Consider the following 17439-nt stretch of genomic DNA (forward strand, 5'->3'; position numbering starts at 1 on the left):
CAGAGCTCTGGAGAGGCTCCTCCACGAGACCCTCACTGGTCCCCCTCTCGTCCATGCTTATGGTGGGAGAAGCCCATGGCGTCCGCCCACAACGTGGCGGTGCTGCGGGCACCAGGGGGGTTTCCGAGCCCCCAGACCTTTGTGGGGAGCGGGGCAGCCCGTGCGCGCAGCTGCGCTGCCCCCGGCACAGCCCTAATCTCATTACAGTATTTTCCATAACAATACAACACTGACATAATTATTACAGGATTTTCCATTAGCCAGACCATAATTGAAAACTTGCTGGGGAAAACAGTGTCGGGTTGCTGAAATGAAAGTTACCCCTTTTGCTCCCAAAAAGCCCTCTGGTTTTTGGTTATCCCTGCTCAGTCCCTCCCGGGTCCCTTTGCTGGTGCTTGGTCCTTGGGTGGCCATAAAACACCTTCACTCTGAAATCAGCACAACTTAATCCTCTCCAGAGGGATTACAGCCAGAATTTGTCACGGCTGCTGCTGCCTTTGCACCGGTGGCCGATCGGCTGTGACCGTCTGGGACTCGCGCTGGGCTGCAACGACCCACTGGGGTTACAAATATATATATATATATATTAAAAAAATATATAGGCAGGCATGGACTGGGATGGGTTGTACGAGGTGTCTTGTTTTCTAGGTAAAACGTGTCAGCAAAGCGCGGTAACTGGTGTCACTTCACCTCCTGAATGTCTGTCTGTGAATCCACCCCCCCAGCCCAGGCAGCCCCGTCCTTCCCGGGGAGGGAAAACTCGCCGTGCCAAGAAGCTCCAGCCGAGGGCTCGGAGCCTCCCTGGGGCCGGGCGGCGGGAGCCAGACCGTGCGATGGAGAGGGCCGGGCTGCTTCAGCTGCATCAGCGTTACTGGCTTTGCTTGTGGAGGGGCTGGTGCCGTGACCGAGCCCGTCCCAGGCGAGCGGGAGCTCACGGCGGCTGCTCCCGCGTCTGGAGAAGCAGCTTTTGGACGTTTCTCCCCAAAAGCCGAAGCTCGTGATGGAGCAGCACAAGGAGCGAGTTGTGCGGCCAACCCCGCCCCAGCACCCGCTCTCCGTGCGGCAGGCGGGCTGGCTCTGCACGCCTGCTCGTTAACGTGCGGGGTTAATTACGCGCGTGAAGGGCCGGAGGCTGGCAGCGGGGGGAGCGTGTCTGTCTGTCTGTCTGTGTGCGTGGCAGCGGGGCAGTCGGTTGCCGCGTGGAGCCCGGGATGCTGGGCTGGGAGCCGGCTGAGACCAGTTCTCACAAAGGGTTTGGGCTGCGGAATGTGGTTTCTGTGGGCACCTTTCCCCGAGGCTGCGAGCCTGGCGCGGCGGGGCAGCTCGAGCAGGGAGGTGTGTGCGCCGCCGCTGTAAGAAGTTGAGGGAGTGTGGTTCACCCCTCGCGCTGTTTGAATTGGGGCAGCTCGAGCAGGGAGGTGTGTGCACCGCCGCTGTAAGAAGTTGAGGGAGTGTGGTTCACCCCTCGCGCTGTTTGAATTGGGGCAGCGAGGCCGCGGCGGCACAGCCCGGCCCCGTGGGCGCCGCCGGCTCCCGGTGCGGCCGGGGAGAGGGATCCCGGAGCCACCGCCACGTCCTGCCCCGTGCCCAGAGCCGTAACTCCCTCTGCACACCCGCGCGGGGAAAGACCTCACAGATTTGGGTCCAAAAGCGCCTTGTTTATCCCCGGCCTCGTTGCGTGTCCTCAGAGCCCTCTGGTTCTGGCGGTTTCACCTGGGCAGGCTCCAGCTGGCAGTTCTGTTTATCTGGGCTGCATTAAGCGCCTGGCAGGTTGTGTTGGTAAGTGCACGTAGTTCTTCCAAACTCCGTTTCCTCCCGGTGAGACGCCGGGTCCCCACGGGCTGGCGGCCGCCCCCTCTGCAGCATCCCCGCGACCTTCGCAGCAGCCGCTGGTCGCAGCCGCGCTGCCGGGGCTCCGCATCCTGCTCTCCTGGTACATATGGAAAAGCAGGATTGCAGATCAGTCATCTGGGCTTTTTCTTGCATCCCATCAGCTGTGGATCTGCTTGGTTTTATTTAGAAAATAGTATATTGAAGGTATATACCTGTTGCTAATAGATACTTCAACTGAGGTCAAAGTATGTTATGTCTTGTGGGGGGGGGAAATGCAATTAAAAGCTCTTCATGCCAATAATAATTAAACAAGTGCATTTATTAGCCAGGGCAGCTCCATTTCTGGTGAGCGTTGGTGGGACCTGGGGGTGACGAGTGGGATGGCGTTGATGGTGAAGTGTCCTGCATGGGGGTTTCTGCTCTGGAGTGAACAATGGGGCGTCCAGCGCGTGCGCAGCAGCTGGGGGGGATGGAAACCGGGGTTTTGCACCCCAGGACTCCTGCTTTCCTGCAAGCGGGAGATGACAACACATGCATCAACCCCCGACTCGCCCGCATCCCGCATGGCCCCTCTCTGCCCGCCCAGTTTGCATCATGGACCGTGGTGGAGTGATGTCCCTGGGCCCCCAGCCGCTCGGCTCCTCCTGCCCGGGCTGTGAGCACAAGTTCCTCCTCTGGCCGGGAAGATTTTCCCCTCCCTGCTCTGATGCTGCATCTCTTCCCCTCTCTGGGAATAATTATAGCTGCTCAGGAAACGCCAAGGAGCGGCAGCAAAAGAGACCGCTGCCTTTTCCTTCTTCCTTCCTCCTTATGCACCAGCCAGAACCAATTAGACCCGTGGAAGCTCCTTCCTGCTTCCCTTTTAATTTCAGACCCTCCGGTAAGAGGAGACACGATAAAATGCAAGATTAAATGCCTAAAATACTGAGGATTTGGGATTACTGAGGTCAGGCTGCAGGACGCATGTGGTTCAAGAGGGGGTTGGACGGTGGTGCCTGCCCGCACCTTCCCTCCCGTCCGCAGCGCCGAACGGGGAGGGCGAGCGTGGAGCCGGCACAGCCCGTCGGAGACGACAAGATCCGTCACCGGTGCTCAGGGCCGGACTTGAGGGGGTTTGTGCGTGGGGCTGGGGCTGAGGTCCAAAATCCTGGCCCGTAGCAGGGTGGGGGGCCGAGGGTCTTAAATTTGTAGGTAATGGCGTTGAATAGCCCCCATCATAGAGCAACCGTAGGTCGTGGTGACATCCCCTCCGCTTCTCTCTCCATACGGGAGGGTTTCAGGCTTTGATGGCTGGAAAGATGCTGCTGATTTATTCATGGCCACTTCCCGCCCATTAGCTTTAATAGCGCTCACTGCTCTCCTCTGGTTTGGAGCCCGTCCTGTCCCTGCCCGCCTTTGCTGGGAAGGCCGAGCACCGGACATGCTGGAGCACAAACAGTTTCTTGGAAATCTCCGTTGTGCCGGGTTTACACCCTCAGCATCTGACCTTTCCAGCGTGGAAGGAGGGGGTGCCAGCAAATGTCCCCTCTCTGCTGCTTCTTCCTCTTGATCTTCTCGCTCAACAGAAGAAAACTGCGGAGATGAAACCCTGGAGAAGCTGCTCTGCCTTCCTCCCAGCTGCTCGCCGGCAGTGCCATATGGCAAATGAGCTCGGCTCTGGCTCTTTTGGGGTGGAAATGGGCCCTATGGGTGAATCCCAGCCTTGTGCAAGCCCCATGGCCGTTAACGAGACCACCCCATCCCATCTCGCTGAGCAGCCGAGGGGGCCCCAGGACCTGCCCAGGGAGGGAAAAATCAAGTGTTTGGGATAAAGCTGCCGTGTCTGAGCGGTCGGAGGGCAGCCAGAGGTGCTGCTGAATGCCTGGGTGCTGCTGCCCTTCGTTCCCTCTTGGCTCCCGGCCCATCGCCCCGCGCTGCGCCCACCGCTGTTCGGTTCCAGCCCCGCTCCCGGAGCCTCCGGGCGCTGGAGACGGGGCGCTCAGCACAAGACAATTCCGTGTCCTGCCTGGGGGGACGTGGCCAGATCCCGTCAGTGTCACCTCTGCCAAGAGGGTCCCTCCATCGGGCTGCAAACGGGGGGCAGCAAGCTGCTAATGAAGGGCTGGTGCTAACGAGGGCATGGTTTAATAAGGGGGGGTCGGGAGGTGCAGCGGAGTTGGAGGTTTCTCGGGCAGGACGGGACGCCGTGTACCTGCCTGTCCCTGCCTGTGCCGCAAGGCAGGAGTGGGCTGAAGATACAAATTGCTCCCCCAAGAGCCACCTGGAGCTGGAGTTGTTGTTATGGCTCATTTTGAAATGAAAAGGCAATCTCAGAATATTGCATTTCTGTGAAATGCCCCATCCCAGCTTTAGCTGAAGCACTTCATTCCAGCTTTTATTTTTGTTACTTCAACATTAGCAAGCACTAATGCTTAGCAATTTAGAACATAACCGAAATGACAAACCAAAATATTTTGATGTAGGAACCTCTCCGAAATCTGGGAAAGAGCTCGAAGGGTGAGTCTTTGGGTGCATTTCGGGATAATCCTTCCTAGATGGTCTCCTCTCCCGTCAGGAGTCGGATCTTGGTCCCTCGTGTGACCAAGCAAACGAAGTTATGGGCAGATGCGGCAATTTCAGAGCAAACCGCCTCTCCTGAATGCTTCTGGATGCTTAAAATTAGGGCACGGACCCCCAGCCTTGGCCGTGCACCGAGGTGGTGGGTACGTACGCGATGGGAGCGAGCGCCTCCAGCTCCGTTCTGTCCGTGACACGCGTTGCGTGTTCTGCCTTAAAGAGACACCGGGTGAAATTGAAACCAGCTCCAGCACAGATTTCCTCCCCAGCTTGTGCTAACGCTGCATCGTTGGAGCTGGAAATGCGATGGCCAAGTGGCTTCTGGCTGATGCTGGTCCCGGGGCTGCAGCGCCTGGGCGCCGCTCCTCCTCCTCCTCCTCCTCCTCCGGGCTGCTGAGCATCAGGAATGCAAATGCAGCAGGCAATGTTATCTTCCCAAATATTTTCTGTCAAGCGTGGATACGTTTCTGTGGCCTTTCAGTCGCATGAAACTTGACAGAGCTGCGTTTTGGCCTGAAGTTATCGGCTTGATGTTCCCTTCAACTGGAAAATGTTCCTTTTTGGTTGTTTGTACAGAAGGAATGATTCTTTACGCGGAGCTGCGTGACCCGGGAGCCGGTCAGGCGAGGAGGAATTGCTTCACATGGCAGCGGAGGAGAGATCCCGTACATCAGATCCACCTTGTCCCTGGACGAGAACCGCTGGGTAAAGAATGAAATACAGCGTCACCCAGCACCGTGTGACATGTGCAAGACAGGAAGAGTTTGCAAAACAGGATTATAAATCAGTGGGAAGAGAGGAGGCATTTAACTGAAAGCTTTGGAAATATATTAAAACTCTTTTTTCTAATTGGGCTAACTCATTTTAATCTGTGAAAATATGCAGGTTTTCTTCTACGTGGAGACGGGTGACATTTCCAGAACTCAAGTCTTTAGGCTTTTCCAAGTTCTTAGTGAAAAGCTGGAGATAATTACTTTTCCAGGGACATAAAGATAATGACTCCACATTTACAGAACATGATTAATAACAAGGCTGTTTATATTTACAGTCACTTACCACTGAAACGGGGCCACGTCCGAGGCGCCCGCGGAGCCTTTTATCCCCGGGTGCTGCGAATCTGGCGCTGTGGTTATTTCCGGCGCGATACCAAAGAAATCCCTCGGAAAGGGCCTGTAGGGAGATGCCGGCTCGTCTCCCCGCTCCTGAGGCCGTGCCCGGAGCTCCTGCCCTGGCGCCACGGGATGGGGGAATGGCTTTTGCCCCTTTTCTCAGCAGCGACCTTGTGAATACCGGGGGGGCTGCTGCAGCATCTCCTGCGGGATGGATGTTGGTGGAAATGGGATGGAATCCCCCATGCCCTGCAAGCGCCGGCTGCCAGCAGGGGGGGATGCATGGTGGTCGGGCTGCTCAGCTGGAGGGTGATTCCAGCCGCACAGTTTTCTGTCTCTTCCTGGTGCCCCATGACTGCGGGCCAAGGATGCGGCAGTGAGGAATAGCCACCAAGAGGCTTTTTTTAACCTCCATGGCTGACTTGGTTGTGGGAATACATCACGTCCTGGCGCTGTGCATCAGTTGCCCCATTAGTAGGGAAGTGCTGGTTGTGTAGCTTGTGCTTTTTCATGGCCGCAGCCCTGCGGCTGAGCAGAGCGGGTGACCCATCCAGCGCCCCCCAACCCCCCGGGCCAGCATCACCACCCAGCGCCCCCCGACCCCCCGGGGCAGCATCACCATCCAGCGCCACCCGACCCCCCGGGGCAGCATCACCACCCAGCGCCACCCGACCCGCCGGGGCAGCATCACCACCCAGCGCCACCCGACCCGCCGGGGCAGCATCACCCACCCCACCCAATGACAGAGAAGCCCCTGGGGGTCCCTCAGCCAGCAGGGGCCCAACCAACAAGAAATGTCTCTGCTGAGCCCACTGCCCAAAATACCTGCGTGGGCGGTGACCCTGCCCTAGCGCGGGTTGGCCGATGCCTCTACCAGATCGGGGACACCACGGGGGCTCCTCTCCCCCTGCTCTGCTAATGGGGACGGATCCGCAGCCCCAGGGAGCCGATGCCAAATCCCGCTCCAACAGCTGTATGTTCTCCAGCATGAGTCATCCCACCCCGAGCTGCAGCCTCTCCATAATAACATTCCTCCTCTCTGATCTCAGCTCCTGGCTGGGGTTGCTCGCTCTCTAGTTCTCCTTCCTTCCTCCACACGGTTCCTCCTGCCCAGGCCCCAGCGCAGAGCAGAGGAGGCTCTGCCAGACCTTGGAACAAGGTGGAATCACATCCCTTTTGTCCCTCAAAATCAAGAGAATGTGCCCAATTACCATGAGATTTGTTTTTCCTCTCTCTGAAGACAGCGACATCAATTCTTTTCCATATCGTCTTTTGTTTTTCCTCCCCATCCAAGACGCGTGTGTAAGAGCAACCACTGCCCACCCTTTCCCAGAGCATCAGGGAAGATGCTCTGAGCTTTCAGCCCTGCACGTCTCTGGTCCTATGAGATCTGCCCCAAAGCCGCCCCCTGACCCCTTCCTCCCCTCCCTGCTGTCACTTCTGTCCACAGCGGGTTCTTTTCTCCCCTTTCCCCCTCTGCTCCCCCAGAAGTGGTTCGTTTGCCTCTCCCTGTGTGAGCTGCCTGGAAGAGTAACCGGAGCTCATCCTCTGCGCCGTCCAGCTTTAACCCCCGGAGAACCGCTGGCAGCTGCCCTCTCCCCCATTCCTGCCTCTGACATGTTTTCTCACACTAATGGCAAGCCCAGGGGAGACCAACCACCTCTGCGCATCACTGGGTGAGCTGCGCTTGGGAAATGGCTTTGGCGGGCTCCAGAGCGGGGACGGGCAGCGCCTGTGCCAGCTCGCGCCGCCCTGACCCTGCTCCCGAAGCTGCCGCTGCCGGGCTCTCGCCGCTTCCCCCGGCTGTTTGGCCAGCTCCGCCTGGCACAGGTACAGCTTCTGAATGGAAATCAAATTTTGCTCAAAAGCATTATTTTCTTCTGGATTGTGGAGTGCCCAGATGGTCTCCAGCAGTAACAAAGGGAGACCTTGAATGTGCCAGTTGAACAGCGTGAAAAGCCAAATATCTGGGCAGTTGTGTTTGTTGGCTTGTCAGGATGAGACGAGGATGACTGAGGCATCGCTCCAGTCTAGCGGTGCAGCCGGCACCTTGAGCCCGCAGCTGTAATCCCTCATTGCTCAAGAAGTTCCAAAGTTTCCCAAATGATGCTTTAACCGAGCCTGGCAGGGGAAGGTGACACTGTGCAGCATCTCTGCAGCATAACCAAGAACTGGGGATGTTCTCTCGTCATTGACTCGCTGGATGATGCTCCCCTGCCAAAGACGGGAGAGGAACCTGTTGTCCTGTGCCCCATTTCTGAGTGTTACCCCTAGAGCCCTCCCCTGGGCGCTGCTCCCTCCGCAGAGCCGACTGGGTTCTGGATCTGCCTGCGGAGCGCGGGGCACGGGTGGCAAAGCCATGCGGGGCGTTGCAGGGTTGTTTCTTGTGGCTCCCTGGGGAGAGCAGGGGGCTCGTTTGGTGCTCTGAGATTTACCACAGCCGCTGGGAAGAGGGGGAACGCAAGCTCGGTACATTTTTAATTAAAGGCTGATAAACAGCTTCTATGCCTGCAAAATATCAGTGGTTTGAGAGTGTAATGGGGCCGAAGCTACTCAGCATTTACCAGTGCATTGTGTTGCGGTGTTGGTGTGTGAATATGTTGGTAAGATCGGTTGTTTCGGTGCATCATGATGTGCCACCAGCACTTATAGCCATGGGACACTGCTCTGTGCCCCGGGAGGATGGGGATGTGGGGATGAAGGTGGAGATTCAGGGATGAGGATGGGGATGTGGGATGGGGATATAGGGATGAGGATGGGGATGCAGGGATGAGGATAGAGGGATGAGGGTGAGAATGGGGATGCGGTGATTAGGATGGGGAAGTGGGGATGAGGATGCAGCGCCAAAATCCTTGGGGTTGACAGAGCGGTCTGTGTGTATCTTTTTGGCAAGTTCGGAGGAAGAAAAGCAGAGTGCTGTGCTCAGAGCCGGCTCCTTGCAGAGGCTCCGTCCTCTGCGTGCCCGCCCGGAGGAGAGAGAGCCTGAGGAACCGCTCTGAACACGGCCGGTCTGCGGGGTCTGCAGCAAACGCCTCGGCTGCCAAAGTTAACTTGGAGTAACGCTTTTATCCCAACTGCTAAACTCTCCTGTGCTCTCGCAGCTGGAAGGGGGAAAATTCCGCAAGGCCAGGCTGGCCTGGCTGGGAGGAATGGGGTCTGAGGGGGTCTGTGCCGCGGGAGGGGGAGAAGAGACCCCGGCCCGGGGCTCTGAGCATCCCGCGGGCAGTGGGGGGTCCCATCCTGCGCGGGGGTGCCGGGCTGGGGGTCCCTGCAGGGAAAGGCAGAGAAGGGACCCGGGGGGAGGCGGGGAAGGGATCCCGGCCCGGTTTGGCTCAGCCGCGCTCGGAGCCCGGAAAATCCCCGCGAAGCGATCGGAACTTTCCCACGGCCGCGAACCGGCCCTGCCGGAGCCCGCGTCCCGGAGGGCGGCTGGGGGGTCCCGTCCTGTGTCCCCCCGGCCCCTCCCCGCCAGCCCCGCGCTCCGCCCCCCGTGGGGCCGCGGCCGGGGCGGGAACCCGGGGCCGGGCGGAACCCGCCGCCCCCCCGCCCCGCGCCCAGGCGTCCCGGCGGCGGCGAGCGGGGAACCGGGAGCTGGGAACCGGGAGCTGAGAAGCGGCTGCCCGCTGCCTCCCGCCGCTCCATGGCCCCGGCCGCGGCGGCGCAGCCCAGCGCCCGCCGCCCCCGGGGGAGCGGCCCCGGCCCCGGCGGGAGGCGAACGGCTCGGCGGCCGCCGGTGAGTGCGGGATGGGGGGTGGTCGGGATCCCGGAGTGGGGGGACCCACGCGGATCCACGGGCACGGCACCGGCCGTACACGCGCACATCAACCCCGGGCACAGCGATCCCGCGGCGGGATGCACAACGGGCACCCACGGACACGGGGCACCCACGGACAAAAACACGCTCCCACAGACACCAGAAACACGCACAGACACAGCACATGGACACACACATGCAGCCTGCAGACGCACACTCGCGTGCACACTCTGACACGGATATGCACGGACACTCGTGTGCGAGCCCACGCACGGGCACACGCACCCTTGCACGGCCAGAATCCGGCCGCAGTATCCAAACCTCAGCACTTTGTGCAGTTCCCCGGGGCTCCTCGCAGGGCGTGAGGCAAGGAGCGGAGCACTCGCAGCTGATCCCTGTGCAGGATTTGGTGTAGACACTCGAGAGAGTGGGTGGAAATGATCCCGGTAGCTCCTGGAGGGTCTTTTTGCACAAGGGGCTCAGCTTTGCAGCTTGGAGGGGGGGAACAACCGCAGCCAGACCCACAGCTCCCGTCTCGCTTCCAGGTGGGTTTTAATTCTTATTCACAAAATCGGGGAGACGAGGCTTTTGCAGGGTAAGGATTAGCAGAGATGAAAGGTTTAAAACGCTGGAGGCAAGAGTAATCCCAGCTGGGAATAGAGCTGGGAACTTCGTTGCTTGCAGGCAGAGTGGGATGTGGGTCCCTGGGGTGGGAGGAGATGGGCTTTATGTGTTTGACCCGCTGGAGAACTTGGGCCATGCCTGGGAGCAGGGAGGACTTGGCGGCCCCTCCCTCCCTCCCTGCACACTGGCAGGGATTCGGCAGAGGAGCAGCAGCGACGGTGCCAAATTCAGAAGGAGTTTGGTCCTAATTCCCTGGAAATCCCAACCTAGAGCTTTTTTTCTTTCTCTTTCCTTGCCTCTTGGCCGTGAGGATTCCAGGGCGCTCTGGTGCGGGCTGCACGCCTGGGGCGCCCGGGGCAGGAGTTCTCCTAGGAAATCCCCCCGAGCTCCCCGCTCCTCCTCCTCCTCCAAGCAAGCAAAAAGCTGCCATTAGAAATCTACTTTCTGTTTAAATTTAGATGCCTGCATTATCTTGAATTTGGATTTATTAATTATTTGCATCTGGTTCATATCAAAAAAAGTTGAGCAATGCAGATGTCCTGATTTCAGCATCAGCTTGGAGGAGAAACATGAAATTTGTTGGCGTTTCTATTGTCTCCTTAAACAATGGCCCGTCAGAAGGGGCTGGGAATGACGATCCCCTTCGTGGGGGTCTGACGTGAGTTGAGCATCCACCCAGCTCGTGTGATCTCCTCGCAATGGGTGACTGCGGCTCATTTCCCAGCCATGGAGATTAGTCTAATTAGCAGAGCAAATCTGGGTAAGGCGAGCTCTTGTAATTAGTAATCAGTTGGATGTTTCCACGCACTTTCTTTGCCTGAGGGGTAGAGAGGAGCTGAGCGGTTGGCCCCATTTTGGGAGCAGGGAGGACTTGGGAGATGTCAAGGTGAAGAGGACTGGTGTTACTGGTGGCACTGGTGACTCTCCCCGCTCCTGGGCGTTGCTGCAACTCGTTCACTGATTGGGACCATCAAGCACAGGGTGGAAAGCAAAGGGACAGACCCGTTTGTGTCCCCAAACCACCCCGGCACTGCCTGTCCCCATAGCCTGCTGTCCTGGGTCATGTTCCAAGTGACAGTGGTGGCCCCGGTGGCTCCTGGCTGCTGCCTGGGACGTGGGACCTGACGCTGGGAGGGTGCTTCTCCGCAGCTCAGCCAGGCCTGAGGTGGCGTCTCCATCAGCCAGAGCTTAGGGGAGGTGGTTGTGTGTTAACATCTCCTCTGTCCTGTCCTTTGCTTGGGGAAACTGAGGTCTTGGCTGCTGCGGAGAGAAACGAGGGATGTTTCAGACTGCTGAGCCCTTGGGCCACGGGCAGAGGGTAAATTGTCACACCCGGGTGTCCTGTGCCGCAGCAAAGGTGAAAGTGGATCGCAACCTCCGATAAACAGCCGATGCGAGACCCCCAGCCCAGGACCAGGAGGTGGTTCCTGCTGGGAAGATTAATCCTTCCCACACCCTGATAATTAGAGTTACTGGGTTTATGTAAAAGCTTCTATGAGATAACTTAATTAATTATGATTGATTAACGGGTGTCACCGGCCAAAGCTGAAGCTGGAGGGACAGATTTTGTCACCATGTTGGGAACACGCTTGCACTGGGGTCACGGCAGGGAGATTTACCCCTCGGGATGGAGCCCAGACAAGGCTTTGCCGGTGGGTGCTGGGATGGTGACAGTTCTTCTGCTGGGACAGGCCCAGGAAGATGCCTGCTGGCTTTTTATCTCATTTCTTTCATCTGGTCACCTTTAATATGCAGCCAGAGAGAGAAATTTGAAGTGGACTGAGAAAAATAGAGATGGAGGAGGCACCACGTGGGCCTCACAGCACCCCGAGCACCCAGGATGACGGGTGCTCCACATGCCGGGACCGCGGCTGCTCCCCCCTCCTCAGCCGCGGTGGGAGGTGAGACGGGGCGGCGCTGGGGTCTGCTCCGTGCGGTCCCTCCCTGCCCCGTGCCGGGGGTGGCGTGGAGCTTGGGCTGAAAAGGGAGTTATTTTTAAGCGTCTCCTCGGCACAGACTGTTATTGCCATTCTCTGTACTGTCCCCGGTGGGTGGGGAAGCCGGGGAGGGCTCTCGCAGCTCCCCATGTCCTCGCACCCGTAATGTCTCATCTGCCTGGGTCCCTTTCCCAGGGGAGCTCAGCCACCACGGGCTTTGGCACCTCAGGAGTTGAAAAGCGATCTAAACCGGATTGGATTTTTTGCCGGTGTGTGTCTGTTGGACGAGCTGCGGGGGAGGAGGATGCTCTGGGGGAGACCTGTCCCCACCACGGCTGCTCTGAGCCCTGGGAACGTCCCTGTGTGGTGACAGGGCTCCCTGGGGTTTGGACGAGGTGGGGGCGTCTGTGCTGCACCCTGGCACTTCGGGGGTCTCACCCATCACCACAGCCTTCAGACACGCTGCGGGATTTGCTGACTGATTGGGCAAAGAATTTCAAAATCAGTTTATTCCCAAAGTCAGGAGAGCGGCTTTAAAGTTGTGATATTTTAGAAGAAAAGGCAAAATGAGGGGTTTTCCATCTGTCAGAGATGGGACCCTGGGCATGGAACGGGACCCTGGGTACAGGATGGGACGCCTGGTATGGGCAGGACCCTGGGTAATGAGGGGACCAAACCCTGAAGACGGGCAGCGCAGGCTGGAGCGGGGCAGGACAGCGGCGCTGGAGACGCCGTCCCTGGGGAGACGCGGGTTGTGAATCCCCGCTGCTGTGCTGCACTGTCCCTCACCGCAGCGCTTTCCAGGTGTTATCCTGGAAAAAATGACTCTTCAGGGGGATAAACCTGCCGGGAAAGCAGCCGCCCTCAGCATTCCCCGCACTTGGCCCTTTTCCTTGAGGTGCCTCCCCGGCTCTCCAGCTGTCGCCGAGCTGCTGGCCCTGGCTGGCACCTCCCGGCACACGGCACCGGGGCGGCCCTGCCAGGCGCTGGCACAGCCCTTCGTCCCCCAGCCAGAGGGAGACTGTGTGGCCAGATCTGCTTTCTGCCAGCCTGTGGCGTGCTGCAGGCTCCGCTGGCACAGCCGCGCAGGGGCAGAGCATCCCCAGGGCACCCACGGGACGCTGGACCTGCCTGCGAGAGGGACCCGTCCCAAATTCTGCTTTACTCCCCAGCCAGCTCCACTCTTGTCGGGTGCCTTGGGATTTAGTGTCAAATTCTAGGAGTGTCTGTCTGTGCAGGCTGGGAGGGTGGAGCCAGCAATACGCCTTCGTGATGGGGAGGATTAAAGAAATATTTGGGTTTATTTTGATGCCAGGCTTATTGCGGGGATTGGAAGCTTAGCTCAGAACCTGGTGGCAGAGCAGCGCTCATCTCGCCCAATAACGCTCACGGCATTTACGTTTCTGTGCTCTCGTTCCCCGCGGTGGGAGTCAGAACCTGCGGGCTGGAGGCGTGGGTCCCCGTGACCCGCAGCTGGAGGAGGTGGCCGGGAGCCCTGGGCCACTGCCTGTCCCCTCCGGGACCAGCCTGTCCCCTGCCCTCCCGCTGAGCTGCCTCTCGTTCTGCTGCTCCAACGCTGAATTAGCCCATTCGCGTGAGTGTCGGCGGCTCGGAGTTGCAGAACTGGATGGCAACGCTGGGTTTTATATATATTTTTTATTTTTTTTTAAAGAGCTTATGTAACCTTGGGGATTCTATTAATAAAAATAATGGTTTTGAACTCTGGGAACAAGCAGGCCCAGCGACGAGCAATTAAACACTCTGACTGCAGAAAGCAGGCGGCTATGGGGCAGGGGGGAGATAAGGGGAGAGGAGCGGGGGGCAGGAATGGCTGGGGAGGGGCCGAGGGGATTCCCGGCCTGCGGACAGACTGCCAGCCGCTGTGTCCCCGTCCCTGTGCCACGGAAAGGGAGGGAGGAGGGGAATGGGGTTGTTTTAGACCCAGCCTGGCTCTGGACCGTGTGGATATGGGATGGATGGGCACCCTCTGGTCCTGCCGCCCCTGTTTTTAAGCACCCCTGATCCCCCAGTTTAACTCCAGGAGGTACCCAGTACAAAAATGTGGGAACAGCAGCTCGACACGGCCCAGGTGAATGTCACTGGGACCCGCCGCACCGCCCGGTGTGGGACCCCGGCGGGGGTGCTCATGGTCCCCGCAAAGGGATGCTCAGGGTCCCCAGCAGGGACGCAGCTCCACAGGGCTCTAGGGGTTAAAGGAGATAGTGGTGGAATTGGGATTAAAGTGGCTTGGCCAAGGCTCAGGACCAAAAATAGGAGGTGTCTGGTGGGTGTGTGTTCAGGGTGACTTTGGGGGCCGTGAGCCCTGGGTGTTCACAGTTCCCCCCCAAGACGGTATAAAAAAGCCTTTGGGGGGTTTATTTTAATCCCTAAGTAGCCAGCAAGGCTTCATGTAGAGGATTTGATATGAATTTAAGAGAGGTTGAACCTAAGATGGTAATGAGAGAAAGCTGGGACATAACCTAAATCAGGGTATTTGGTGGCAAATGTTTCCCTTTAGTACTGAAATGTTTAAAACTCATTTTTCCGTCCAGGGTGACCATTGTGTTTATTTATTGCGTTTCCCCTTTGGCGACGCAGGACTCTCAGCTTGTCTCACGGGGAGGTTTAAACCCCGCTCAGCAGTGGGCTGCGTGTTTGGGCTGGTTTTGTTTGGGACTTTTTTCTCTTTAAATCTCCCTTATTCAAATTGTCACAGCTTGACAGCCTTGTGCCAGGAACACACTGTCATCCTCAAAGTCATAGCTTTAATTCCTTCTCTCTGATGCTAATAACACCTTAAGATGATTAAGGCTGGGGAAAAAAACCACTTTGTTGTTTTGCTCTTTGGCTGCTGGTGGTGCTGGTTGCTGGCTCTCGGTGCTCCGCTCGGCTCGGGGAGCAAAACCTGAGCGCCCACCTCCCTGCTGCCTGTGCCAGGGTGTTTGTGCTCGGTTTACCCTCTGGCTTGTAGTTGCTGAACATCAGTGCTGCCGTGCCCTCCGAACGCTTTTCCTTTGCGATGTTGGATACGGCCGCACGACGAGCCCTCCCGCAGCGTCCGTGGCGGGGCTCCCTGCAGCAATGCCCGCGGGTCCCTGGCTGGGGACGGCGCGGGCAGCGCTCCCGCTCGGCAGCGCCGGCGCTGCAGGGGCTGCGGGCGAGGGCGCGGACACGCCGTCCTCCCGCGTCACCCACCAGCGCTGGGCACCCGGCCGGGCTGCGAGTACATAGATTGCTGTCAGCATGAGGTTATTTATATTTTTTTAAAGATGTTTTTCGGTCTGGGACGTGTTCAGAGCGTTTGAGCTTCCCCGGATCATGAGGCAGCGCTTACCCGTGCGCGGCCCTGCCAGCCCAGCCCCGTCTGCTCTGCCGCTGGTTTGGCAGCAGCTTCAACACCTTTTTGCTCATCTAGGAAACAAGGTACTGGATATAAAGTGCATCAAGTCTCATGAGGAACAGCTGAGGGAGCTGGGGGTTCAGCTGAAGAACAGGAGCTGAGGGGAGACCTTCTGATCTCTGAACTGCCTGAAAGGAGCTTGGAGCCAGGGGGGTCGGGCTCTGCTCCCCAGGAACAAGCGCCAGGAACAGAGGAAACGGCCTCAAGTTGCGCCAGGGGAGGTTGAGGTTGGATTTCGGAACAATTTCTTCCCCAAGGGGCTGTGGGGCATTGAACAGGCTGCCCAGGGCAGTGCTGGAGTCACCATCCCTGGAGGGTTGGACATGGAGATGAGGTTCTCAGGACAGGGGGCAGTGCCAGGGTGGGTTATAGTCACACTCAATGATCTTGAGGGTGTTTTCCAACCAAAATGATTCTGGGATTCTGTGTCCTGGGCGTCCTTGTGGTCCCCATGCTCCTGGGATCCCAGACACATGGGCCCCCAGTGATGCCTCTTCACCTCTTTCTCCTCCCCACCTGCAGGAAGAGCGGCTGAGCCGGACACGATGACTGCCGAGAGCACCAAAACCAATGGACCCGTGCGGGAGCTGGAGACAGGGGGGACCAAACCGCCAGTGCCCCCCGCCCCGCCGCGGCGCCGGGGACGCCGGCTGCGGCGCAAATCACCGCCAGAGGTCCCGGTGAAAGGGCAGCTCCGCATGCGCTCGCCATCAGGAGCCTTTGTCATGGTGGGCATCTCGGTGGTGCTGGTGGGCATGACCATCGCCGTGGTGGGCTACTGGCCCCACCGGGGACCCAGTGGCACCGGGGCCAGCGTGGGGAACACCAGCATCACGGGGGACATGAGGAGGGAGGTGGCTGCTGGGCGACACGTGCCCCACAGCGAGAAGCTCAAGCTGATCGGCCCCGTCATCATGGGCATTGGACTCTTCATCTTCATCTGCGCCAACACCATGCTGTATGAGAACAGGGACATGGAGACCCGCAGGCTGATGCAGAAGGGGCTCTACTCCATGGCGGGGGGTCTCCCCGAGGGGACCGGCCCCGGGGACGGTCATTGCCAGCGTGGGGACGGCCAGCCCGTCCCGCAGGCCAGCACCGAGTGCGTGGAGGGCTGCTACCAGGTGGATCTCTCCTGCCAGCCCTGCCTTGGTCCTGACGGCAAGTGCTCCAACTGCTACGGCCCCAGCAGGCTCCAGACCACGGCCGAGCTCCTCCGGCACCCCGCAGCTGCCTCCCTCCTCAGCCTCCGCTCCGGCGCCTCCGCCGAGGCCAACCTCAGCCTCCCCCACCGCGCCGGGGCCGAGTGCCTCCTCTCCTCAGCTGTCGGGGCCTTGGCGTTGCCCGTCATCAAGCTCAACAACTGTTTGCTGAATGCGGCGGCACGAGGGGCTGGCAAGAAGGCAGAGGGGGCTCCTGCTGGTCCCCTTGCTGAGGCACCACAGCTCTCCCAGGCTCCGCTCTCCAGTGGTGCCAACATCACGCCCAGTGGCCAGGACCATGGTGGTGGTGGCCATGTCATCATCAACGTGGACGGCGGCTGCCCCGGCGTGGAGCTCAGCCTGGACACGCAGCTCCACACCCCGGGACACTCCAAGTCCCTGGACCTGGGCCGGCCGGGGGTGCTGCTGGTGGCCCCCATGAAGGACCGTAAGAACCGGAGCTGGCCCCGGCTGGACCACCTCAGCCTGGTGGGTTACGCCAAACTGGAAAGTGCTGGCGAGTCCTCAGACCGGCTGCTGGAGCCCAGCGAGCCCCGGCCCAGCTCCTGGGCCGTGGGGATGGAGCCGGGGGGCACGCGGGTCTGATGTCCCCATGGCCTTTGGGGACTGTGACGTTACTGTCCGTCATCCCAGCACCCACCAGCGACCCTAGAATCCACAGCCAGGAGAGGTTTGGGGGATGTTTTTAAGCAGGTGCCAAGAGGGACGTCCTGACGCGCGGCAGCGGGGGGACGACTCACCTGGGGTGTTCTCGATGACTTCCCGGTGGATGCCCTCGGCCTCACAAGCCCTTTTCCATGGAGCCCTTGCTTTGGGACCCAACACAGACTGTGGGGTGGGGACATGGGGGCAGGCGAAGCCCCACCGGCTCCTGCAGCACTTTATTTCAGCAGGGTTGGGGCGGGGGGATGTTTTGAGCGGGTGGTGTCCCCTTGTCAAGCCTCAACCCACTGGGAAATTTGCTTGATCGGAACACGTAAGCCCAACGGGGCTATTAAATATT

At 59.2% G+C, this 17439-nt stretch overlaps 1 protein-coding gene and 1 long non-coding RNA gene across 2 annotated transcripts; both read left to right on the plus strand.

Annotated features, from left to right (window-relative positions):
• Positions 1 to 2184: 2184 nt before the first annotated feature.
• LOC309449263 lies at positions 2185 to 5238 on the plus strand. The gene is made up of 2 exons (XR_014185925.1): positions 2185 to 2713; positions 4966 to 5238. It is a non-coding gene; the product is annotated as an uncharacterized lncRNA (long non-coding RNA).
• Positions 5239 to 9055: 3817 nt separating this feature from the next.
• Positions 9056 to 17439, plus strand: TMEM200B (transmembrane protein 200B). Its single transcript, XM_082071427.1, has 2 exons — positions 9056 to 9231; positions 15736 to 17439. The coding sequence occupies exon 2, from the start codon at positions 15759 to 15761 to the stop codon at positions 17019 to 17021; it is 1263 nt and encodes a 420-aa protein (XP_081927553.1). The 5' UTR covers positions 9056 to 9231; positions 15736 to 15758; the 3' UTR covers positions 17022 to 17439.

Source organism: Streptopelia decaocto, assembly GCF_964273445.1.
Source record: "Streptopelia decaocto genome assembly, chromosome: 23".
Taxonomy (NCBI): domain Eukaryota; kingdom Metazoa; phylum Chordata; class Aves; order Columbiformes; family Columbidae; genus Streptopelia; species Streptopelia decaocto.